Source organism: Onychostruthus taczanowskii, unplaced genomic scaffold (genome assembly GCF_017590055.1).
Source record: "Onychostruthus taczanowskii isolate IOZ18803 unplaced genomic scaffold, ASM1759005v1 scaffold13, whole genome shotgun sequence".
Taxonomy (NCBI): Eukaryota; Metazoa; Chordata; class Aves; order Passeriformes; family Passeridae; genus Onychostruthus; species Onychostruthus taczanowskii.
This window is the reverse complement of record NW_024498462.1, coordinates 10,677,550-10,703,315: the sequence shown is the minus strand read 5'-3', so window position 1 is coordinate 10,703,315 and position 25,766 is coordinate 10,677,550. Positions and strand designations below refer to the sequence as shown.

The 25,766-nt window shown below is 45.5% G+C and overlaps 1 protein-coding gene across 1 annotated transcript in view; it reads left to right on the top strand.

The window, feature by feature from the left end:
* Positions 1-707: 707 nt before the first annotated feature.
* The window catches only part of LOC121331763 (fibronectin type-III domain-containing protein 3a-like), a 39,169-nt gene continuing 14,110 nt past the window's right edge, over positions 708-25,766 (top strand). The window contains exons 1-8 of the mRNA XM_041396489.1: positions 708-780; positions 5,361-5,451; positions 16,994-17,129; positions 20,197-20,272; positions 21,108-21,184; positions 22,667-22,904; positions 23,862-24,134; positions 25,013-25,068. Of these exons, the coding sequence (XP_041252423.1) occupies positions 17,034-17,129; positions 20,197-20,272; positions 21,108-21,184; positions 22,667-22,904; positions 23,862-24,134; positions 25,013-25,068 (816 nt within the window). The 5' untranslated portion in view covers positions 708-780; positions 5,361-5,451; positions 16,994-17,033. The remainder of the gene's footprint in view (positions 781-5,360; positions 5,452-16,993; positions 17,130-20,196; positions 20,273-21,107; positions 21,185-22,666; positions 22,905-23,861; positions 24,135-25,012; positions 25,069-25,766) is intronic.

The window sequence follows — 25,766 nt, the reverse complement described above, 5'->3', positions numbered from 1 at the left end:
GAACCCTCTCCTTCCTCGTCTCTTTGCCCACTCAGTCGGGGTCGCCCCCTCGCTTTCATGCTGTCACCATTAAAGTTTTTTGTGGTGTGACACAGTTTTAGGGTCAGGGATGCGCTGTGACCCCCAAACTGTGGGGTGCTCTGCGCAAAGTGGGAAACCTCCCACTCACCCTTGTCGTGACGGGGGATGGAGACCGGAGACCCCCGAGGGGGCCGGGACACGGTTTGGTGACACAGGCGGAGCACTGGGGTGACAAACAGTGCCTGAGGGTGACACTGCCCAAGGGGCACAGACAGTGACCAGGGGACAGTGCCCGGGGTGACACTGCCCAAGGGGCACAGACAGTGACCAGGGGACAGTGCCCGGGGTGACACTGCCCAAGGGGCACAGACAGTGACCAGGGGACATTGCCCAGAGGTGGCGGGCAGTGTCCGGGAGGCACAGACAGTGACCAGGGGACAGTGCCCAGAGTGGCGGGCAGTGCCCGGGGATGGCGGGCGGTGTCCTGCAGGGACAGACAGTGCCCAGACAGGTCGCCCGCCCCCAGGTGCCACCAGCCCGGGTCACCCGCCCCCAGGTGCCACCAGCCCGGCCCGGCGCGGCCGCCCCCCCGCGCAGCTTTCGGCGGGCGCGGTGTCCGGGAGCCGCGGATCTTCGCGGGCTGTGGTTGGCGCGCCCGCCCGCCCCCGGCCGGCGCGGCGCAGGCGCGGTGCGCGCATTCCGTGATGGCGGCGCGGGCGGGCGGCGGGCGCTGAGGCGGCGGAGCCCGCGGGGCACACGGTCAGTGCCGGGGGCAGCGCACGGGCACCGCCGGGGGCCGCTCCCCGGGGCCCCTTCCCCGGGCTCCGCGGCTTCCCGGGACGGCGGAGAGCGGCGGTGCCCAGCCGGGGCGCGGTGGGCAATGCCGGGAGCGGAGCCCCGCGGAGCGGAGGGCGGGAGGCGGCGCGGAGCCGGGCGGGGGCGGCTGGAGGGACAGGCGGGACCCTGGGGACGGGAAGGGTTTTCTGAGGCGGGGGACAGCCCGGGCTGTGGGACAGGTTGGGGGTGGACGTGGCGTAAGGGGGCAGGTGGGGGCAGTATCCGAGGGGTTCCGATGTCCCGGGACATGGGGTGGGATGGGGTGAGCGGGATGGGATGGGGTGGGTTGGGATGGGGTGCCCGGGGTGATCTGGAGTGCCCGAGGCGCACGGGCTGCCCGGGGCGCGGGGCAGGCAGGGTTCGAGGTGTCCGGGACAGACACCGGGCTCTGTCCGGGTGCGCTGCCCGACGGAGCGGGAGCATCCCCCCAGGAGACCCGGCGGGTTCGGGGACAGGGCTTCTGGGGAGCCGTTCCTAAAGGGACTCCCGGTGCCCGGGGGGCCGGGCCGGGCCGGGCGGGGGCTCCCGGCTGAGCCCGCCCGGATGGGGTTAATGCCAGCCCGCACGGCGGGTCGCGCTTCCCCCAGCCCTTTCCCGCTCGGATCCTCCTTCTCCTTCTTTCCCTTTTCCTCTCCTTATCCTCCAGCTTCGTGGGGCAGGAGGGGCTGCGATGTGCAGTCGCCCCCCCGGGTCCCCCCTGGCCGCCCCCCCGTGCTCCCTCCCCGGCAGCCGCTGCCTGCGAATGCCACGTAGCCTTGTAGTTGTTCCCCTTGGCTGCTCCGCGGCTCCGGTCCCAGACACCTCCCCCGCGTCCTCCTGGGCTCGGGGCAGGGGGAGGTCACTCCTGTCAGCCCCTGCCTGCCTGCTGACCATCTTTTGCCCTCCCCCTTCCCGCTGTGTCCCCCTCTCCGCCTTGGGGCAGCAGCAGTGGGGACCCCGCCGGGGTCGCTCTCTGTCCGCTCCGGTTTATGTGTCTCACAAAGGGCTGGGGACTTCAGCAGCGGGTGCTTCCCCTCGGGGACAGTCCCCAGGATTCTCTGCCCCCAGACTCAGCAGCCCCTCTGCCACCTCAAATCTGAAGTGTTTTGCGTGGTAATCTCCAAAAACAGGGCGTTAATGCATTGCTGGCAGGTGTATTTGCTCCCTTCAGCAGCTCGCCCAGCTGGTTTCTGAGTTTCATTTCTGTTCAAAACTTGGTTGGAATGACGGAAATTTTCTGTAATTTATAATTGAGGTGTCAGTTTCTGTCCATTCTGCTGCTACTTTGTCTTCTCTCTGTCCCGTGCTAGTTAATTTTTTTCACATTGGCAGCCCTTCCTTGCTTTCCCTGCTGCCTAATTGGGAATATTGACACACAGATAAGTTCCCCAACAGCCCGCTGCACGTATGGCTGTGGCCTGTGATTCCTGATGTTTTCCTAATGTATTTATCTTTACAACACTGCCTTCAATAGGGAAATACTGTCTCAGTCACAGATGGAAAGACTGAGGCACCGAAATATTTATGGCCCAAGGTCGCACAGGAAGTATGTGGTGAGGCAGGGAATTGAATCTAGGTTTCCTGAGCCTCAGATTAGCATTTGAACCAGGGAAGCATCCTCTCTGTATTTTAAGCCAATAAATTGACCTTGGAGTTAAGATCCAGTGTAGAAGAAAGTACTTTGTGTTTGGTTCAGTATCTGTGTAAGTAAGCACAGCCTGAGTTGCTTCCCACACTCGCATTCCTTCCCTTGGTTTATGTAATTTGTGAAAGAGGATAAGGTGGTAAAATAGGAAAGATGTTGACTTTCTCAGGGCTCAGTGTGTGATCATGGGTGTTGAAAAGCAGCCAGCTATTACACTCTCCTCTCTCTTCGGGCTTTTTACCTTCCTGTTTCCAAATCTTGGAAAGTTTTGGAGCGCTGTTGTTGTCTGGGAATCTTTTGTTCTCAGCTGGGATCAAATAAATCTCATTTGCTAGAGAGCTGAACTGATTCTCTGGATCCCAGACCTCTGTTTGGGATCCTTCACTGGGCAGCCTGTGGATAAACAGGGCTGGGACTGATGGCTCACACAGCTCCTGGAGCAAGCTCTTACAAGTTCTTCACTCAGCTGTAGCTCAGGATTGTTGCAGCAAGTTTTTGGAAAACTTGGCTTCAGCTGGAATGAAGCAGCACTTTGACAGTGCAGTGGAATAATTTCAGTTCCTTCTGCACAAATGCCACCTTGCCCTGCTCTTCTCTTGGGACAGCTGATTTTTGGTGGCGATTTGGTCGTTCATTTTCTTCAGTGGTTTTGAGGAATTGGGTGTTAGAATGGTTTAAAACAATAACTCCTGGGGGATTCACCTTGAGAGAGAATAAAGATAACTTTGTCTACACAAATCCATTTCCTTCCACAAGCCTTGATCACAAACTGCATCTCTCTTTGATGTTGCACTGACACCAAATCTGCATATAAATATTCTGTATAACTCTTTTCATGACCTTTTGGTTGTCATTTTTGGAGGTTGGCATTGGCATCCTGTTAACTGTGGGGCTTGTCCCACCCCTGCCAACAATTGTCATCCTTTATGGTTATTTTTAGGAAAGGTTTGGTGAGTCCTCAAAAAAACAATATTTCATATGGACTGTGCAGACAGGAAAAATTCCAGTATTCTGCTCCCGTTCCGCCTGGCCTTGGGTGAATTTCATGCAAATTAAATTTTATCTTTTAAGCTTGAAAAAGCAGCATTTTTATTTGGTGACTTGCCATTTCCACAATTGGGAAACTTGTCAGATTTAGAAGGAAATACGTGACTGGGAAGACATTCTTATAATATTGTTCATCAAAGTCAGGAGCTGCTATTAAATACTGTAAGAATTCTTTCCCTGGTTCCATATTTTCTTAATTTCCTGTCATGATTTCATTGAATCGCAGAAGAATTTTAAAATTATCTCTGAAAGCAGATGAGAAAACCTCAATATTAGTAATCCTGCAACAGGCAAGAGGCTTGAGGGAAAAAAAAATTACATTTCTCACTTCTAATTTTGGTCTGTCTGAACTCTCAGTATTTAAACCTGGGGTTGCTCAAGGCTCTGGTCTCAAGGCTGGGGGATGTGGAGGCAGGAACCTGTGCATTTTTTCACCTGCTTTTAACACATTGTCATGAAGCTTCCCAAGGTCAAGATGGTTGGTTTTCAGCTGTTATCTTTGCTGCAAGCCAGACCTTCACTGAAAAGTTTTGGATTCCTGAGTGAGGAGCACACACTGAACTCTTTATTGCATTCTTGAAGAGCTTATTGTAAAAGCAGCGATAATTTATTCTTTCAGTGGTGCTAACACAATCCTGTCTGTGTATTGACCAGCACAGACAGACCACTGGCTCCCAGCCCTTGGGCCCTTTCAATCCTAATGTAAGTCTCCCCTTGTTCCCAGGATCTTGATTGATGTGGAAAATGCCTCCCTTTGCCCAGGATTCACTCTGAGGCCTGATGCTTTATATTCAATATTTTTCCAGTGTCTCCTTTAAAGCAGCTCAGGAGGAACATTTGTTAGGTTGTGACTTCAGAAGCAGCTTCAGGTGATGTCATCAGTGTGACCTGAAGACAGTATCACCTTTTTGGTGGCAGTGACAATGGACTGCTGTGTGGGAGCTTCTCCAGGCAGCCTGAGGAGCCACCAGGACTCAGATTTCTTGGAGTGTTCCAGTAAAACTGCAGAACACTCTGCACCTGCCTGGGCCTTATCTTTAGAGACTCAGCAGGAATTTCCCCATGGAAGGGGTGGCCAGGGAGATCTGGAGTGCCCATCCCTGCAGGTGTCCAAGGAAGGACTGGAGGTGGCACTCAGAGCTCTGGGCTGTGACAAGGTGGGGTTGGGCACAGGCTGGAACTGATGATCTTAGAGACCCTTCCCAACTTTACTAGTTTTGTGAAGAACAACATTGGGGATTGACTGATGCCTGCAAAACCTTCCTGTGTCTGGAGGGCCAAAAGAGGGGGCTCAGTGTGCAAATATTTTAGGAAGCGTTTTAGTGCTGGATGCAGCTCGAGAAAGGTGGTGATTTTTACATTATTAAATACATTACATTATTAAATTATTAAACCACAACTGAAGTGGTTTAACAACTCCTGGAGCTGTTCATTTCCTTCTGCTGGAGCATCTTTAGTGGAGCAGTTTCTGGAATAAAGCTGTGCTGCCCTGTAACAGCAAACTGGGATTGCATTTCCAGCTTTTTGTACAATTTATGTCTTTTTATGTCCTTTAACAGAAGGGAAATGTGCTTGCCAATTTAAATTTGAGTATGTTTGGAACTTGATTTTTCTGTCTTTATTGCCATGCAGAGGAGTAGAACAGGTATAAAGTAGTTAAGTAAATAAATCCAGTTATGTCCAAAGAACTCCCCAGTGGAGTTAGCACTGCCTATCCCCTCCTGGCTCCTGCTGTTTCCATGGATCTCTGGTGTTCCCTGCAGCTTGTTTTCCTTTGGATCTCATGTTTGCCAAGGCACTAACATGAAAATGTGGGGTTTTTTGCCTGCAGAAAGAAGCTTGAGGACAGCACACGTTGCTCACTGCGCAGCAGGCACTGGAACACTCACCAGGAGGAATTCCCAGTCAGGAGAGTGACAACGGTAATTGCACAGAATTTAAGATTCTCCCAGGTTTTATGATTTTTATTTTCTCATTAAATCTCTAGGTAACATTTTAAGTTGAAATGAATGTATTTGACAGACCTCTAAACTTAGGACTCTTTTTTTCTGGAAGAAAGTTCTGGACAACTTCTTATCAAATGGAAAAAATGAATTGGGGAAGGAAGAACTGATTGAGTTCTTGAGGTGAGAAGAGTTTCAGGTTCCACAGGAACATTATTGATTTTGTAAGGTGGCAGCCTTATCTCTATTTTCACATTTCTTACTCTTTCTTCTCCCTTCACCCACTTAGCTGGAAGTTTTCTCTTGGAGAGAATTGCATAATTGGCTTTGGATAGAGAAAGTAAATGCTGTTTTTAGCCAAATGCATTTCCTGTGTGGAGAGCAGCTGGAGTGGGTGACAGCATTCTGGTAGTGCCTCGCTCAGATCCTTTGGTTTTAGTTGGAGATCATGGAACTGGTCGGGTCAGGGAACTGATCTGCTGGAAAAGCAGAAGGGAATCTGTCAAAACCTTGGGAAGGAATGCTGGAAAGCAAAACATGATCAGCAAATGGATTTCATACAAGAGGTAAAAAGAAGTGATAATCATGCTGCATTCCTGGATCTGTACAGGTGTTGTGGAAGGAAAAGCATTTAACCAGCTTAAATCCAGGTTTATAAATTCAGATGAAGTTTTTTCATCTGCCCTTCCATGCCCTTTATTAAACAACTTCAGCATTAATTTCCTCCATGGGAATCAGTTGCTTTCAGTTCTGCTGAGTGAGGTGTTAAAGTGCCCACTGATGTCACTGGGGTTTGTCATCTCCAGTCAGGAGTGAAGGCAGTTTGATGTTTGCGTGGGAGGAGTTTTATGCTCCTGGAGGATAATGTTGGTTTTAAGCAGATCCTGCTTGAAAAAAGCTTTAATCTGGTCACCCAGGTGTGTATTTTTGTCCATTTCAGTGTGAGGGGTGAGAATTATTTAGAGGAACTATTCAGATTTGGAAGATAATTATGTACACAGCCTTTTGGTGTATTGTAAATTGTCATTTTGTTTTTTAATGCCTGGATTTCTTAAAATGTAAACTTGATAAAAACTTACATAAGCTATCATCAGCCTTTAGGTTCTTTAAAATTGATAATTTCTACTTAGGCAGTTCCATAAAAATGTGATTCAGTGCCCAAACTTCCAGCAGGTTCATTGATTTGCAAATAAATATTCAAAGCTCAGGTCCAGAAAGGAATGATTTCAGTGTGTTGCCAGCCATCAGCTGAGCTGTGGCAGTGATTCTGTGCTGCTCCTGGCCCAGACTGGGGGAAGTGTTCCTGCTCCAGCCTCATGGGGATGATCTCACACTTGCATGTTTCCCTTGCATTTTCCATGAACTAAAAAAATGCACATGGTCTGATGCCACGGGACTGCTCAGCTGTGGTAATTGCAGTCATTTATTGGTGTGGTTTAGCCCTGGGTTTAAGCATAACCTGTTCTAACCAGCCTCATTTGACCCAGTGCTCAGCTAAAGTGTTACAGCCTCAACCTCTGGTGTTGTGCAAGGAAAAGTCTGCAGCTGCTGCATCAAAATAATTCCTCCTTGCTCAGAGTTTGCTTCATCTGCTCCAATTTGGAGAAATCCTTTGCTTTTGCTGGGGTTTTCTGCTTGGTTTTGAAGTCCTGGTTTAAGAGGGTTGTTAAATGAGAGAGGCCTGATTGTGCTGCATCCAGCACTGGTGATCTGGAGACCAGAGCTGGTGGAAAATCAGCCTTTGCTTCCTTGGAGCCTGCAGAAACCAGGGAGCAAACTCCTGTTTGTTCCACCTGTGAAATGCTGATTTTCCTCCTGTTTTGTTGGATTAGGCAGCAGCTCTGAGCTGTCTCATGGCAGGGAGCCTCTCCTGGAAATGGCCTGGTGCCTCTTGGTTTTCATGATTGCCCTCCCTGAGTGGAGTTTAAAGGAAGTAAACCCGTGGAGATGTGGAATGGAAGCATTTGGGAAAGAGCTTTTGGATCACCTCTGTCTCATGCCAGCTGTGTGTGTCTGCCATCCCATAATGCTCCCAAATTCATGGAGGTATCCCCCAGCTCTGGCACTAAGAAGGGCTCAGTTTTGGTGCTTTTCTGGCTCAATCCCAGGGGGTTTCATCCAAGTTTGGGCACACATGGCACAGGACAAAGCAGAGCAGCCCGGCTCAAGGTGCTCTTAAATTCCCCACTTTTCCTGGTCCTCACTGGAAGATTCTAAAAAAAGCTTTAAAAATACTTTAATATTTATTCCCTGCCATGAGCTGGGTGTTGCTGGCTGGAGGGAGGGACTGGGATGAACAAGGTGCTGTGGAATGATGTGTTCCTGTTGGAGGGAACGTGTCTGCACACACAACAGCCATTCCTTTGGGTTGCTTCCAGGCTTCCAAACAGAAGTTTTCCCCTGGAATCTGGTAAATGGGCAGAACTTTTTTATTTTCAGGGAAAAAAAGTTATAAAATGGCTTCAGTTTTACCTTCCACTTGAAGACAAATGTGTCCCGTGGAGAATAGCTGTGCCCAGTTATGCAGATCCTTCTCCTGGATTTCAGAGCCTTGGGAGAGGGTGCAGCTCCCTGTAGGAACTTGCAGTTCCCAGCTGGCAAACCTTGGCACACTTGGAAACTCTTTGTTTCATCTGCCCAGCTCTGTGGTACTTCCAGGTGGGAATTCCAGCTGCCTTTTTGCTGACCAGTTCAGGCCCAGGAGAGAATTCCTGGCACACACAAGGGCTTGTGTTCTGTCTTGTGCCTCTGGGCAGAAGTTTTTTGGATTTCTTTTCCATGGACTGTGGTGTCTGTTGCTTCCATAGCTTCCAAGTGATTTAGAGAATCATTTGGATATAGAATTTCCATAGTATATGGTTAGTGTGTAAATAAACTGATTTGCTTCATGGCCTAAAAGAAACCAGAATAATGTGGTTTTAAATTTATTTTACACTTGGAAAATCATATTTAAAACAAGCCTATTGTTAAATTGCATGTAATAAAGGCTTTTTTATCTAAGCTTGAAAGTTTTTTCTTTGTGTAGCATTAAGATATTAAAATGAGCACCTTGGCTTATTCCAGAAAGCGTCACCTTCGTAACAGGTGGAAAGAAAGATATTTTACATTTAATTCTTTTTTCTCTCTTTCTCTCTTTTTTCTTTTTTTTTTTTTTTTTTTTTTTTTTTTTTTTTTTTTTTTTTTTTGTAGCAACATTTTTGCAGCTAGAAAATTTCTGATCCCTTTATTTTTTAAGCTGAAGTAAGAATGAAGCATCTTAATGGCTGAGTCCTTTGAGGTACTCAGTTCTGAACATTTGTGGAAGCAGGATTGGGATTAGGACAGGAATAGGACCTTTCAGGAGCTCCTGGATTTTGGTTTATGGGACTGGTCACTTAGGTCACTTAGCACACAAATGCTCAGGATTCAACTCTGCTTGTCTGCCAGTAACAGAAAAGCCATAAAAGAACTAAAACAACAAAGGAAAATATTTATCTAAAAGTGGTGTCATGTTTGCATTATAGAAGCTGTTATTGCCAGCTTTACAGGTCTCCCAAATTAATAATTCTGAGGGCAGGCATGGCCTTAACGTGAGCATAATATTAAATAACAGCTCAAATCAAATGAATGCATGCTGGGCACTGACAGAGCTTTTCTTCCCAGCGGAATTTCTTTTGGGAAGAGCAGCGGGGAGTTGTGCAGCCTATGAAAAACGTGGGTGTAAGCCTGGAGGGTGGGCACTGGAATCCTGAGGGATGGAGTTTCAGGCTGGAAAACAATCCTGGAGTGCTGGGGAGCTGCAGGGGAAGGCTGCAGGGGACAATTGTGTGATGGCTTTCCTGGCACGCTCCCCCAGGAACCCGATCCTGAGCCAGGGTGAAAGGCGATCTCATCCCTCGGGGCAGAGCTCCCGGGGCCTGGGTGGGTTGGAGCTGCTGCTTCTGGGTGCTTTTAGGGATTTTGGTGTCTGGGAAGTGAGGGTTTCCATCCCAATCTTAGTCCTCCTCCAGGGAGAATTTTAGGAGGGTTGAGGTCTCACGGTGACCTGAGAGATGAGTGGTAATAGTAAATTAAAAATCGTCATGGAATCAAAGCAAACACTTGGAGCAGAGTGTGGGAGCCTTGTCCTGTGTGTGGAGCTGGGCTGGAATTTTGGTGAGATCAAATATGGGGTCTGTGACCCCATATTTCAGTATTTTCCTGTTAAATTAAAAATCTCTCTCCAGAAAGATCTCACACTGACTTTAAATGGGAGGAACACTGCAGACAGGCATGGATCAGCTTTATTCCACTGTCCAGAGGAGAAACCCAACACATTTCATAAACAGTGAAAAATAAGTTTATAACCCCAGACAGAAGCTGTCCCAAAGGCTGGATTTTCATTACAGTAAGTGCTGGATTTAAGATGACAAAGTTCCTATTCCAAGAAGCTTTCCTGGGGTCACAGACCTCACCTGGGTCAAAGCCACCCCTGGATCAGGCTCTGAATAGTCAAAATATTTGAGTCCATTTCTTGGGTAAATAATGAGGGACATTTTCAGGTGAGCTCTCAGTATTCAGAATATTTGAGCCCATTTCTTGGGTAAATCATAAGGGACATTTTCAGGCAGGCTCTCTCAACATGGAGAATATTTGAGCCCATTTGTAAATCATGAGGAACATTTTCAGGCAGGCTCTCAGTATTCAGAATATTTGAGCCCATTTCTTGGGTAAATCATGAGGAACATTTTCAGGCTCAAGGCTGTGTTGCCCTCCTGGCTGGAAGCCAAACTTCCCACAAGATGCTGTGGCCTAATTCCCTTGGGAGCCGTTAGAAATGATTTCCAGGATTTTAATCAAAACATGGATTTAGTGGGGAACAGATGACTTATGGAGCAGGGGTGGTCCCTGCAGAGCTCAGGTTGTAACTGAGCTTCTGTTAAATCTCTCCCTGCCTTAATCTTGCTCAAGGTAACCCCAGTCCATCCACAGGTCTCACGTGTGGTCCTGGGGCACAAACTATTTCAAGAGTGGGATGGTACCTTCAGCACTTTGTTAATGCTGTTTATTGGAAATATTTGGGTGGGAGAGGGCAGCTTGGGTCTTATTTCCCTGCTTTAGAATTGCATGGGGCATATCTGGGTGTTTTAAGAGTCATAATTAAGGATGGATCTTTTTGACAAGGTTATTCCTTAGCCTGAGGTTTGGGGTGGCTCTGTGGTTCTTCTTTTTAACAGCCTTTGGAGATGAGTGGTGGAAAATTGATCTGACAGTGGAGTGTAAAATACTCAGAGCTTCAGTTTGCAGGAGATCTGAATTCTAAGGCATGGCAGTAACAAATAATATTCTTTATCAGAGAACATGGGGTTTCCCCCTGCTCAGAGAACATGTACTTTTATGTATTATATAATATTTATAATATTAATTAGTAATTCTGTCAGTATAAAAAGGTGTAAGTCAAGCTTTAGCTGTTTATACAATACTACTTTTAGTAAAGAGCAATATTAGAGTAGTTTACTTCCTGCAATAAGTGAAAATTTAGGATCAGGCTGACAGGTTGCATAAGGCACCAAACCTGGAAATCAGGAAGTCTCTGCTGAATTTCAGGCTCTCCTTCCTGGACACATTGTTCTTTCTAACTCAGGCATGCTATATTTAAAAAAAGAAAAAAATTAGGTCTCCATTTAAGTAATAAGCTCCTTGGAATAGGAACTTTGTCATCTTAAATCCAGCACTTACTGTAATGAAAATCCAGCCTTTGGGACAGCTTCTGTCTGGGGTTATAAACTTATTTTTCACTGTTTATGAAATGTGTTGGGTTTCTCCTCTGGACAGTGGAATAAAGCTGATCCATGCCTGTCTGCAGTGTTCCTCCCATTTAAAGTCAGTGTGAGATCTTTCTGGAGAGAGATTTTTAATATAACAGGAAAATACTTTAATGTGAGACAACAGGAACTTCTAAACTTGCTAAATCTGTAATACTGCAACACATTTGTACAATAGATAACTTGACTAAAGGATACAATTCCAATGAAAAAGTTATTTTTATCAGTTTATTACATTTTTCTTCTTTTTTTTTAATATTGCAATTAAGAAATACACAACCTCTTTGTTCTTCCATGTCCTGCAGTAAATACTGGCAAATTCATTGTCAGTGCCTAAAGAGAAACATGTCTGTAAATTGCAGATTGTAAATTTGTGGTGACTGCTCCAAAAACTCTTGATAAAACAGGAGTGATGTGTTTATCCAGGAAGATTCTTCTGGCCAGAACCTTTCTTCCAGATATTGCTGTGACAGTTTTGAAGTTGCTTCTCCTGTGTCATTGAAGTGAAGTGACAGAGCTGACGTGGTGCCTCGTCCTGAGCTGCACGTTGGGAATGGCTAAAGGAGGCTCAGGAATGCTGGGAGTTCTGCCCAGGAATTTACAGAACATTTCTGAAGTCATTATGGTTGGAAAAGCCCTCTAAGATCCCCAACTCCAACCATTTGTCTGTAACTGCCTCTCTGCCCTGGAATTATTCATTATTCCCTTGGGATGCAAACCAGCAGAGGCAGTTGGCTTGGGGACAAGGGCATGGGGTGGACTCGATGATCTTTAAGGTGCCTTCCAACCTAGTCATTCTGGGAATTCTGGGAATTTTAGCATTTCCAACTGTCTGGTGTGAATGATCCCTGATGTTTCCCAGACTTGGGGTGGGATGATCCCGTATCAGCCAGCCCTCAGGAGCTCCCAGGGAGCTGCAGAGCAGTTTTCCATGGAATGTGAGCCAGAATCAGTGAGCACTGAGCGCTCCTCAGGGGCTGGCTGGGCTTCAGGCTGGAATTTGGGCTGGAGTGAGGGGAGGCTGATGCTGGAGCCTTGCCGAGCTCAGCTGGAATTGGGCTGGAGGAAAGGGAGGCTGATGCTGGAGCCTTGCCGAGCTCAGCTGGAATTGGGCTGGAGGAAAGGGAGGCTGATGCTGGAGCCTTGCCGAGCTCAGCTGGAATTGGGCTGGAGGAAAGGGAGGCTGATGCTGAAGCCGTGCAGAGCTCAGCTGGAATTTGGGCTGGAGCAAAGGGAGGCTGATGCTGGAGCCTTGCAGAGCTTGGCATTTTTGCTGCAGCAGGAAGTGAGGTCAGGCCCAGCCCTGTGGACAGGAATTGTTTGCTGCAAGGGCAGTCCTGAATATTTTCTGTTTTTCTTAGAAGCTTTTGTAGGAGTGTCCCTGGAAAATGTTGCCTTCTTTTGAATATGGGAACAGGACCATGTTACATGAGGTTGTTGAATTAGTCCAGAACACACCTCATGGCCCGTTTTTACAATATGGATTGGGTTTATTTAGTTTAAAATATCTTCTGTTGTGAAAAATTCCTGTATTTCAGTTTTTTAGATGTTGAATAATCTTTGAATATAAAAGCTATTTAACTTAACTAACTCAAGCTATTTAACTTAAAAATGTGTTACCCACTACCACTTCTTCCACCTTCAGGTTTGTTGCTGAGATGATTAATGCAAATTATTTTAATTTTTTGTGGCTCTGTGGGCTGAACTCATCCCTCAGCTCAACCCAGGTTTGGGAATGACCTTTAGCTGATGTGTAATACAAACCACTGCAAAAAAATGAATCAGGCCAAAAATGCCCTTGCAAAATGTAACCTTTCTAAATTTTAATCTGTTTCATTCCATACTGAGTCAAAAGTCTTCAGGACAGGGTGACAAAGCTGTAGAGACACCTCTACAAGTTCTGCTATTGATTCATATTTAATGAGTCACTAAACTTCAGTTTATTTCTATAAATTACAAAATTTTCCTGGTCTTTAATGCTTCCAGATGGGATTTTTCTTGCTTATTTTTAGTCTAGAATGTAAAATTTAGTGTATTAGCTCATCTTTAATGTCAGTGCAGCTTGTGAATTCCCAGGACTGTACTTTTTCCCTTGTTTTCTTCTTTTCCCTGACCACTTGAATAGTTCTTGGGGATGATAAATCCCTCACTGCCAAGAACAGACCACAGCAAAAGCAGTCTGAGCTGCTCTTCCTGAGATTGGCTGGAATAAAGTGGCTTTAGGGACCAAGCAGCTCTTTGATGCAGTTCTCCCTGTGGCTGCATTTGCCTCTCATCCTGACTTGGTTTGGGGTAAATCCAAGGGTTTAGAGGAAGTCTGGAACGACTGACAGATTTTTAGGGATGATGTGAAATTTGGGAGTGTTGGTGGAGGAGAGGCTGGACCTGCCCTGGCCCCAGAACCTCCTGATTCCAGCTGTGGGCAGGAGGAACAGGGGAATTCTGCCCTGCTCAGGTGAGACCCCCCCTGCAGAGCTGCTCCAGCCCTGGGCTCCCAGCACAGGGAAGACCTGGAGATGCTGCAGAGAGTCCAGAGGAGACCACAGAGCTGCTCCAAGGGCTGGAGCACCTCTGGAGCCAGGCTGGGAGAGCTGGGAGTGCTCACCTGGAGAGGAGAAGGCTCCAGAGCAACCCCAGAGCCCCTTCCAGTGCCTAAAGGGACTCCAGGAGAGCTGGAGAGGGACTTGGGACAACGGGTGGAGGGGCAAGACACAGGGAATGGCTTCCCATTGCCAGAGGGCAGGGATGGATGGGATATTGGGAAGAAATTCCTGGCTGGGGAAGCCCTGGCACATGGTGCCCAGAGAAGCTGTGGCTGCCCCTGGATCCCTGGAAACATTCAGGCCAGGTTGGATGGAGCTTGGAGCAGCCTGGGACCGTGGAAGGTGTCCCTGCCCATGGCAGGGGTGACACTGGATGGGCTTTAAGGTCCTTTTTAACCCAAACCATGCTGGATCCTGTGATGCCTGAGTGTGGATGGAGGTGGGTTCAGGAGCCTGGAGTCTCCTCTGTGCCCTGTGCTGGTTGTCCTCCACATTTCCCTGCGGAGCAGCCTTGCCCTGCAGGGAGAGCAGGACTGGATTCCCTGCTCCAGGCCAGCCGTGGGAGGGTGTTGGGAAATGGCTTTTCAAGATAGAGCTCTGTCTTTGTTTTGTTTTGCAGGAAATTGTGCTGAGTATGTAATAACTTTTCAGGAATTCTCGTTTTATTTACCCAAATACCACCTACTTCCTTGAGTGAAATGGAGACTTTGGGGAGGTGAATCCGTGGATTTATTTCCCTGGAAGAGTTTTACCTGTTGAAGTGGGGAGGGGTTGAGTCCCACATTCATTGACTGTGTTCCCTTGGAGTGCAGGGTGGTTTTGCTGCTCTTATCAGTGTTTTCAAGGAATGAAGCAGTTCTCAAAACCCAAAATAACTTGGTTTTTTTCCAGTTTGTCAGGATGTCCCTCTTTGTCCTCAGTGTTCTGCTACTTGCAGCCACCCCAGCCCAGCTGCACAGGGAAATATCAACGTTGTGAGCCAGGTGAAACTGCCCCAAAACCTCTTCAGATGGTCTTGTTCCTGTCAATACTTCTGTTTTCTCTGATCATATGGCCATTGCTGCTAAGACACAAAATTGGCTATTTTTGGAGTTTATCCTTAACAGTTTAAAACCAATTATTTCCTGATACTCCAAATACTAAATTTTTCCTCAGAGAAATGAAGTTACAGCACTAAGCAAGCAGAAAGTGTTTGGAGGTGTCCATGTAAATTAAATCCTCCCTGTGTCATTAGGCAGGAGATGAAGGCTTCTAAAAACCACAGGGATATTGGGGCTCTGCTCTGTAATTTGTCCTAAAGAGAGAATTAAAATCAGCCAAGGCAAGGGAAGAGCACAGAAACTCTGAACCTTTATTTGAAGTTGCAGAGGATGAGCACAGAAACTCTGAACCTTTATTTGAAGTTGCAGAGGATGAGCACAGAAACTCTGAACCTTTATTTAAAGTTGCAGGTGCCTTTGGGTCCTGTTTCAGAACACATTTTTCTGCAGCTGCTTATTTGGGGTAGTTGAATTTCAATGCAGAGTTGCCCTTTGGTAAAGGGTTTTCCCCTTTATTTTAAGTTTTAATTTCTGTTTTCTTTGAGATTCAAGAAATTCATATGCAAATATAAAATAAAGAATTTTCATTTTGTTTGTGTACAGTGAATTCCTGTTACGACTTTTAAGGCTTAGATCCACCCTCAAAAAATGGGAGAGGTGTAGAGGAAGAAACCTTTGCCTGAATTTTACTGTTCCAGGCAGGGCTTTTTAAGTGGAATAGTTAAAATTTGCATCCTTGGCAGAGGCAATTCCAAACCTGACAAAAAGGAGATTATTTTATTCAGGAAATAAATACCATGCTCAGTGTATTTATTAAGTGTATTTAGGCCAAACCTGATGCAAATTTGATCTTTGAGGTCCTGTCCAGCCCTTGCACCTTGCAGTGGTGTTTGGCTTCTTAAAGCTGTTACTGGAGCAGCCCTGGAGAAGAATTTCCTTGTGAAAGGAGCTGGGTTTGGGAAGTCTTGAGGAGTTTGTTGTGCTGCATTGTGTGGCTGTGTGATTGTATCTCTGATTTTGAGATGCTTTTGCAAAGGAGGAATGGGGGTTTTATCAGTGGATTCCACCAGCTCCTTCGCCTTGTCTTGATAACACAGGAAAAACCTTTGTAATCTCAGCTTTCTTGCAGATTTTTCTGTACAAAATCAGTTAAAAGCAGAAGAAATTATGTTATTTATATTATATTTCTCCTACTGTTGCTAATCTGCTGGAAATACAGTCCCACAGGTACAGAATTAATCAGTTTTTGTCTTTTTTCTTCCCCAAAAATTGCCCTTTCCTTGCTGCTTGTGGAGAACTGAAGAAAGATTTGACACTTTGAAACAGCCTGACTCAGTTCATGCACATATTTAGGGAGGTGTTTTGTGGTTTGCTTTTTATTTTTAAGGAATGGGACCCTCCTAACCACATTTTGCCTTCTGGTTTATGGGAGGTAATGGGAAAGGAGCAGGAAGTGTCAGCATTTCCTGTATCCTGTTATCTTGTGCTTTTTATGGATGCTGGATTAACTGTACACTGAAAATTCCCTACCATTGGGAGCTTGTAGCTTGATTTGCTCTAATTACTATAATTAATTTGTATCATGTGTATTTTGACTTGCTCTAATTACAGATTTTTCCCTGGAAGCTCACAACTCTGCAGCACTTTTCCATTCACATTTCCCCATGGTTGTCAGTCAAAAATTTTGGGACAAAGCAGGATTTTGTGTTGTCTCAAGCTTTGCTTTCACCCTGGCAGATTTTGTATTGGAGAAATTGCACGGTTTAGGGTTTTTTTGGTCATCACTAAAATGTAAATGTGGTGTGTGCATTATGTAGCCTAAAGCTTGGGGTCTGGAGTGGAAGCAGTTTAGGAATTTGAAGTGCAAATTTAGGAATAAATTGCTGTATAAATGTAAATTCCTCTGCTGTGTAATTGCTGCACTGAGGTACCAATTTCAGCACTCGTGGCTGAATATTCCTGATAATTAAAGGGGAGAATTTTGGGAAAAGGACATTTATTGCTTACATGAAAAGAGTTAAAAGTGAGAAACAGGATAACATTGGACATTTGGGCGCACTGGGAGTTGACAGAGCTGAGTTTGTCAAACAAACAGGGAATGATTTAAAGAAGGGAGTGCTGGATCTGACCTCATCCCTGTTTTTTCTTGGAGCAGGTGGTTGAGGTGAGCAGGTGTCCATGAGTGATCCCAAGAAATGATGGCTGAGCAGCCGCCCCCCCTGGAAGCCACACCTCTGCTGAATGAAGTGCCACTTCTACCTCACATGGTCAACGGGGACAGCATCCAGCAGGCAAGTGAGCTGAACTGGGAGCACTGGGAGCAACTGGGATGGGGGCTCCACCAAAACCAGGCAGCTCTGCCACTGGTCTGAGAGCTGGGGAAGGATGAGGTTGTGAGCACTGACATCAGGAGTTAGGCAGAAGTGGAGAGAGGAAAAAATCATTCGGCTCCCAGGCAATGGACAGCTGTGAAGAAAGGGCTTTAAAATGGAGCTGCAAACTCCAAAAATCAGAGGAAAAACTGGGGGGTTAATAAAAGTTTTGAAGCTCTTGTGAAGTAATGAATAAAGATTAGCAAGGGATTGCAGAGGAAATCTATGACAGGAAAATGAAAGGAAAGACCTTGGCTTCCTGGTTTTAAGTGTCTTCATTAATAATTACAGTGCAGTGGTGAAACCTGAGTGTATTTACTTGAAACTTTAGAGCTTTATTGGACACAACCCTTCAGAAGTCCCTGGGTTAAAAATACAGGTAAAAAGTGGGAGCAAAACAATTTTAAAGCCCAAGTCTGTGTAAGTTGTCAGTAAATGTGAATTTAGTGTTCAGCAGAAAGAGCTGAGTGCTTTGTACTACAAATACTGGGAGCTCTTCCCATCCTTGAGGTCTGGCAGGCCATAAATGCTGAAAGTTTACATGAGATCTCCTTTAATTTGTCATTGCTGCAGATACAAAGGAGAAATCTGTGTTGTTTCAGTTGTATTCTTGGGAAAATGGCTTTTTTAAAGTAAAAAGTCCTTTTCCCTTTCTGCCTCAGACCCTGGAGGTGGAAGTACAATGAATATGTCTGGAAATGAGCAAAGTCTCCAAGATATTTCTGAAGTTCTGGCAGTAGAAGGTGAAATTCCAGCCCTGCCTAGCTGGGAGGTGGCTCAGATGGTTCAGGTTGCATGAGGAAAGGAGATCTTGTAGATTTAGTTGGCTCCTGTCCCCAGAGCTGTGTGTGTGGGACATGGAGATGACACTCAATGGCATTTTTAGGACCTAGAGAAGACATTGCAATCAGGTGAGATTAAAAAAAAAAAAAGGAAAATAATAGAGTTGCATTGTGGAGATGCATTTGAAGAGCAGCTTTGAAGTTTAAATAGACTCTTTTAAAGAGAGTCTTGACTTAGAATCTTTATTAATGCAGAGGATTTTTAATCATTTCTCCACCAGTGCTGTGGAGGACAGCGCTACTGCTTAATTATCGTAGAGAGATTTGTTTCCAGAAACCAAACCTGTGTGTTTGGCCAGTGAATCCATTAGCTTTTTGAAGCAGAAGTTGGAAGTTTTCTGGAAGGGTTTCTGGATCCAAAAAGGTGTGAACAGGGCTGAAAGCAGAGCTGTGGCTGAGCAGCTCGGCTGTGCCACCAGCCCTGCAGAGGTGCTCAGGACACCTGGAGGCCTTGGCAGCTCCTGGGCTCAGCACTCTCAGATCCACCCCTCAGCCCTGCTCCAGCTTCCTGGAAGTGTTCCTTGTTGGAAGGTGCCTGGGAGTGCGTTTGTTCATTAATTCCAGTGAGTCACTGCTCTGAGGCATGGCCTGAGCATTCCTGGCATTCCAGGCTCCCACTGTTGGGATCCTTCCCTCTGTTCTGAGCTGCTCCTGAGAGCTGGAGTTCATGGAGCCTGTGCTGAGGATGTGCCACCCTCAGAGGCTCTGAAGCTCTCAGACATTCCCTTTCTGCTGAGTTTTGGCCTCGAAGATGAGCCTTTTCCTGAGGTCAGTCCCTGCCTGTGGAATCCTGGATCCACAGTAAATCTTTTTCCTGTTTCTTGTGCTCTGGCAAATCCCCAGCCCATTATTGTCAGTTTGCTTTAAACAGTTGACACTACTTTGCTCCCTCTACCCCAAGAAATGTATTAGCATTGAAGTCATGCATTTTCCTGCAATCTGAAGTGACAAATCTGCATAAAATTCATTGTTAATGCAAATTATGCCACGTTTAAAGGCATTCTCTGCCTTCTCTCACTCTCCTGGAACCATAATAAATGTTACTGAGTGCCTAAATGGCCTTTTCAGGGATTTTGGTGGCTTACTGATATCCAGAAACAAATCACCCACCCAAAGTAAAATTCTCCTGTACAAGGAGCATCAATTCTCCCCTACAAGGGAGATTATGAAAAATAAAATCAAAGATTAATACACCCATATGCAGAAGCTGCAAAAACAGTGTTAAATTCATCATTTATCCCTGGAGTCCTAGTGATGAGAACAGTGAAATTGGTGCCTGGGGAATTCAGGGAGCTCCAGCACTGAAAATGTGACAGCACAGAAAAATTCATTCATTCATTAATGTCACGTGTAGCTGATTTTATCAGGAATTAAATGACCAGGTGATTTCTTCAGATCTCATCTACCTGCTACAAATGTCACTCCATGAACAGTGTGAAAATAATTTATAAAATTTGAATGGAAGAAAATTGTGCTGATTTTCACAGCTGCTTTAACAAATACATTTTATTTCAGTTTTTACATCAGCTCCAGCTGTCACCAGGGTGGAATTTGAATTGTGTACCTGCAGTTCTTACCTGGCCAAACCCCCTTTTATTAAAGGATTAACTGTGGAATATCACAGATGTTAAAATAAAGTGCAGCTGCCAAAATTCCTGAGGCTGGGGCAGGATGAGGGGAAGGTTTGGGATCCCAGCAGTGCCTGAGGAGTGATCCTGGCCCAGCTCCACGTGGATCTCTGTGCAAGAGGACCAAAGGGACCTGCAGGATGTCACTGGGACCTGGTTCCTTGCACAGGGATAACTCACCTGGGCTCACAGGAGCTGCAGGGAAGGGGTGGTGGGAAAAGCCTGGAATGCAGTGTGAATCTCAGGTCATTATTGCCTCAGAAAAAGCAGAAAAATCAGTGTGAAATGTGAAATTAAAAGCTTATTTCATGTATATCAAGTGAGGCACTTCTGGGAAAAAGAGGAAAAATACAAGGATTTTATGTCAAAGTAGGACATTCTACCCATTTTCCTGTTTTACTCCAAGGTTGCCAAAGCTCTGTTATTGTTTGTCTCTTAAGAGAAGGAGTTTTCCCCCAGAGAATTTCTAAAATTTAAAAAGCCCCCAACCCCTCTTTTGTGTTTCGTTTCCTGCAGGTGATTCTTGTCCAGGTAAACCCAGGTGAAACATTTACAATTACAACTGAAGATGGACACATTCAGTGCATTCAAGGTAAAGGGAGGCTCAAGTCCTGAATCCAAATATTTTGGTTCTGGGGTTATTCCACTGGGTTTTTTCTGTCATGTCAGATGTGTTTTCTGCACTGGAATAAATCAGATTTTTCAGTTTGTGTCCAAGCACAAATGAGGCAGCACTGGGAAGCTTCCAGGATTCCCTGAATCCTGCAGATTTTCAGTCCCAAAAGATGGATTTGCAGTGATCCTTGACTAAGTGTCTTCCCAGGATCCTAACACATGATTTCTATGCATTTATTAACAATAAGTTAAAGAACTTTAAGGGGTACTGGGACCTCCCTGTGCTGTGAGGTGGGGAATCATTGCTCCACTCTGTGCCTGCAAATTCCTTCTTACCTTCTGGGTGAGTGACAGAAAACCTGAGTCAGGGCAAAATATCTCCTGTAAGTCAAGTTAAATTTATCAGCATTTGTCACGATTTTACATGATACTGTATAAAATGTGTCCATTCTGTTTTCATCAAATCCCCTATAGGAATACTTCCCTTGAGCTTAACATGAAAAATAATGCATTGAAAATTAATTTTTAAATTCCTTACATCAGCTTTACCCCAATACCTGCGTTTGCCTTCAGTACTACAGACTTTTAGCTGTCACATATTAAGAGCTAAAATTATTTATACAGATTTTTGTGCAATTAAAAATATCCTGTTGGCCAAAGCGTGGTGGCTGGAATAAAGCCAATAATCCAACAGAGAATGGGATGCAATCCCTGATGTTTCAGGCTCCAGGGTGAGCTCCCACCTTTGGCAGAAGGTGTCTGCAGCTGGGAAAAGCCTTGGTTGTTAAGCAGTGGCCCCTTGTCCTTGGCAGGCCCAGCTCATGTCCCTATGATGTCCCCAAACGGTTCCATGCCGCCGATCTTTGTGCCTCCCGGTTACGTATCTCAGGTACGTTCACTTCTCCTTCTCTTGCTGGGTGGTTTTGGGGGTAATTTTAATAATATTTTTATTATTTATTGCTGATTTTAGCTGGGAAAAAAAAAGCTATTTTTTCCATTGAACTTACCAAGTGTTTCACTTTATTGTGGGCTCTGTCCCCTCTGTTGTTGAGTAATGTCTGATCCAGTTTCCAGGAATTTTTTAATCCTGCTCCCAGCAGTTAAAGACACTTTTAGGAACAAGGACAGCTCTGAATTGACTGTCTGAGCTCCATGAACAGGATCCACATGTTTATTTTTCATCAGTCCTGTTTGCAGGGTGAAGCTGGGTCATGTGAACAGTCCCAGCTGGCTGCAGGTTTTCTATTTAATATAAAATTTACCCAAGTTGTCAGTGCCCCTTTGTTGACCAGCCCTGATCTCCTGAAATCCCAGCAAAGCAGCACTGCTGGAGCAGAGTGTGGTGGTGATGCAAACACTGATTCCAGTGATGTGTTTGGGAAATGAGCATTGCTCTGGGCTCTCCCAGCTTTGCTTTTCCACTCCCTTGGATTTTCCACTCCTGGGTGTTGTTCAGGTCAGACCTGCATGTTGTTACCAGAGATACTCCCAGTTCCCAGTTTGATTTATTTCTAAATTAACGTGTTTTAAAAGGAAATAATCAAAACCAAATGTGGAAACTCATGTTGTAGTAATGTTGAAAATCAGGAGTGTTGTGAGTAGGTTTGAAACCTGTGAATTCTTGGGTTCTCCCTGCAGTTTCTTTTGCACACAGCTGCATTTTGGGCTTCTGCCATTCTTCAGCTCTGCAGACCTTGAGCAAAGATTCCTCCAGACAATTTCTGATCCCTGTGAAATGAATCCCTCAGTGCAAACAGTGGGCAAAGCCCTGGCAGCACTGAGCTGCTCAACCTGAAAACCACATTTATTTGTTCTGTGTTTGCTGTCACCTGAAACCAACAGGGTTGGGTTGTTTTCCCTTGGTTGTTGTGACAGGGATTGACAAGTTGGAAAGCAGCTTTAAATCAGAGCTTGAGTTACCTGGACTGCTCTTGTCAGATGAGGTGATAACTTTGTGTTCCCAGTGGCTGGAGGAGCCCAGGGCTGGTTCTCCTGGGTTCTGCCAAAGTGGAGTGAAATAATTCAAGAGTGAACAGGTTGTGGGCTCCCATCCCTGGAAGTGTTCCAGGACAGGCTGGATGGGGCTTGGGGCAGCCCCTGTGGAAGGGGATGAGATGAAGTTTAAGGTCTTTTCCTACCTAAACCATCCTGGGATTCTGTGATTGTTCTGCACTTTGGTGTGACTGACTGCCTCAAACTCCCCTTTATCCCAGCAGTACCTGCCTGGTTTCCAGTGGAATCCAGTCTGGTGTGCAAACCCTGCCTGTCAGGTTCTGCCTGTGAACCAGAGCAGGGAAATCCTTTGTTGAATGTTCAATATCCGATGGGATTCTCTCTGGCCTCACAGTTGATTTCTCCCGTTTCCCTGCAGGTGGTGGAAGAAAATGGAGTTCGGAGAGTGGTGGTGGTGCCCCACTCGGGGGAATTCCATCCTTCCATGCATCCCCCTCCTCCTCCCCCTCCTCCCCACGTGCCCCATTACATGCACCACCCCCATGCCCTGCTCCCACCCCCCCCTCACCCCGTGTTCCCCGCCGTGCCCGGCACGGGAGAGCTCCCACCTCAGTTCATGCACCAGCACCCGCCACCACACGTGTTCCAGGAGCAAGGTGAGAGCCCAGAGTGTCCCCAAGCCCTGGGGACAGCCGGCCCTGCCTCCCCACACATTGCCAGGGATTGTGTTATTAACCTGGAGCACCCCTGTGGGTCAGGGATTCACTGGAGTCCCTGACGACTCCCTGAGTGTGCAAAGTGTGGTTGTGTATCCTCTGATTTTTCAGTTTGGATCCTCTGTTTTCAAGGAATTATGCACATTTGTACCTGAGAAATGTTGTATTTTCCAGTGTTGTATTTTCCATGCACCCCTGCTTTTGCCACTGTAAATCCCACAGCAGTGACTCCTAAAACTCCTTTCCCTAAAACTCTGCCCTCTGAGTTTTGTCACAGCCTTGGTGTGAAGTTTATTGAAAATGAACTTAATTTGATATATGAATGTATTTTTCTTTTTTAGTCCAAATATGACTGAAAAGTGAACAAAAACAACCCAAAAAATGTTGTTCTCCATAGTGGAGGGTGAAGTGCAGACCCACTCTAAAAACTGAACAAAGCAACAAGTCACTGAAGAACTAGGGTTATGTTGAATTAAACCAAGCTCTAATCCTTATTTTATTTTCAAGATTTAAAACAGAAATTAGACTGCATAAGACTGTTCATTGTCTCTCAAGTTTAAATTGAGTAATTAGGTATTTTGACTCACTCTAGGCTAAAACAGCATTCAGGATGTGTTGGAAAAATTCAGTTGGGTCCTAAATTTGCTTAATTTTTCATAAATGTGTCTGTAGCAGGGAAGAAAGGCAGTTGTAAAGCAGGATCTGGAGCAGCTGACAGCAGAAAGGCCCAAAAAATTCAGTTTAAAAAGACCCCAAACTCCAAAATCCCTGCACTTCCAGACTGACAAAGCACAGGGAAGTTCCAGGGGCTGGGTTTTAGTGATTTTTTCCAGCTTGTAGATTCAGATGTCAAATAAATAAGTCAGAATAATGAAGTCTTTTCTCCCTTCTTTGCAGAACCTCGTTCCCATGGGAGGACAAACTTCATCCAGAGGGACGAGAGGAGTCTCAAAATGCAGGAACACCTCAAGAAGAGGCTAAAGGACAGACAAGCCAGTGGTCACACCAACAATAAACTGAACAGCCCTCCCTCCTCACCACATAAAGTCCTTAACTCTTCCAATGCCACAATTCCCAATGGGAATGGAAAGGGCCAGCAAGGGGCAGTTGGAGCACTAAAGCAGAAGCAGATAGGAAAAGCAAAGGGCAGTCCAGAGGCAGAGATGGGAGGTAGGTGGCATGGACAGGGGAAATCTCAGTTGTTTTTTATAAATTCATTGCAAAACAGGGTCTGAAAAAGCTGAATTTATGAATTCCTTTGGCTGTTCAGGATTAGAGAAAGCCTGAAATCCATTGTGGTTAGGGTTTTTTTTTTTTCGTTTTTTCTCTAGGAATCATTGGAATATCAATTTTTTCATTTGCTAGATATCAGATAAGGTCTTCAGGAAGATGTAATCTGAAACCTTTTTACTTCCCTGCCATTTCTGAGCCAGGACTGATCAATATTCCCAGTGAGGGTGACCTGTAGGTACTTCCAGAACTTCTGGTGTCAGTGTTTGTGGTACTTTTTGGTTAACCAGGAGCCATTTAAGCTTCAAAAAATAATAAAATTGGAGCAGTTGTAGAAAGTGCTGTTTAATTAGTTTTAATTGCAGCTTTTTAATATCTTGTGGCTACTAAAAACCTTGTGCAGTGTCTTTGCTTTTCTTTGAGACAGTGTCAGGCTTCTTCCAAACTGGGAATGTTTTGCCATAGAAATTCCAGGAAAACACATCAGGCAGAGATAAGATCTTATTGTCATTTTTTTTAACACCTCTCATTTTTGGAGGAATGTTTTTATGTTGTCAAAGAAAACCTATTTCTGCTCCATTAGGAAAAGATCCCCTTTGTGCAGGATGTATTAAAAGGGTTTTTGTACCACTGTTGGTTTTGGATAGTTGGTGTTTCTGCCCCTCACGCAGCCAAAACAAACAGGGGAAATGAACTTTGCACAATAAGAACCATTGTTCAGGTCCTAATGAGGCCAACTCCATCTCGTGGTGGCCTTTGGGTAACAGCCTGGGTTGCTCTCAGGCTTTGGGATAATCTGGTTTGTGTTTAAATTGCAGAATCTGACACAGAATCCAGGAAATGTGATACTCACTTGAGCATTGGCAAGCCAGTTGTAAGTATTAGCCCTAAAATCCCATTATTTTCTGAGCCTGTGCTTCCTAGAAAATAACTTGTGTTTGATCAATCCCTTTTTCTTTGTTCTTAATGGTTTAATTTTTTTTAATAGAGAAGATAAATGCAGTTTAGTTGTCAGAGTTCCTAGCTGGAAAGGGCAACCATGCTGGAAATTCACTATTTCTCAGTTTGCCAGCCTGTAATCCCAGAATATTCCACTGCTGCAGTTTTCCAGTGTATGTGAGGGCTTTACCTTGCAAACCAGGGGCCTGCTAAAGTCTTGGAAGTTTGTCCACTCCTGGAGCCATCCTATGCTCAGCAGAAAGGATTTAGGAGTGTTGAGGATAAAGTTTACACAAATAGATCCTCTTTTGATGTTATATTGAGAAACTGGAGCAAATATTTGAGTATTTAGAGACTTATTTAGGAAGGAGGAGTCTGGTGAGGGTAATTAAAATGTCTGTGTTTGATACTGAGCATGTTTAATGAGCTCTTCTCTGCATTATCCACACAGCAGACAGGGGTTGTGTTCCTTTGCACCAGCTTTTGAGGGGTTTTTTGGTCCTTTAGTACTTTTTCCCTGCTGCTTCTGACATCTGTACTTTGAGCTACCCCAGGGCTGTGTTGCCTTGGGCAGAGAGAATTTGGAGTGTGGGAATTAAGCAGCTAAAAAAAAATCAGACAAGAAATGTTGAG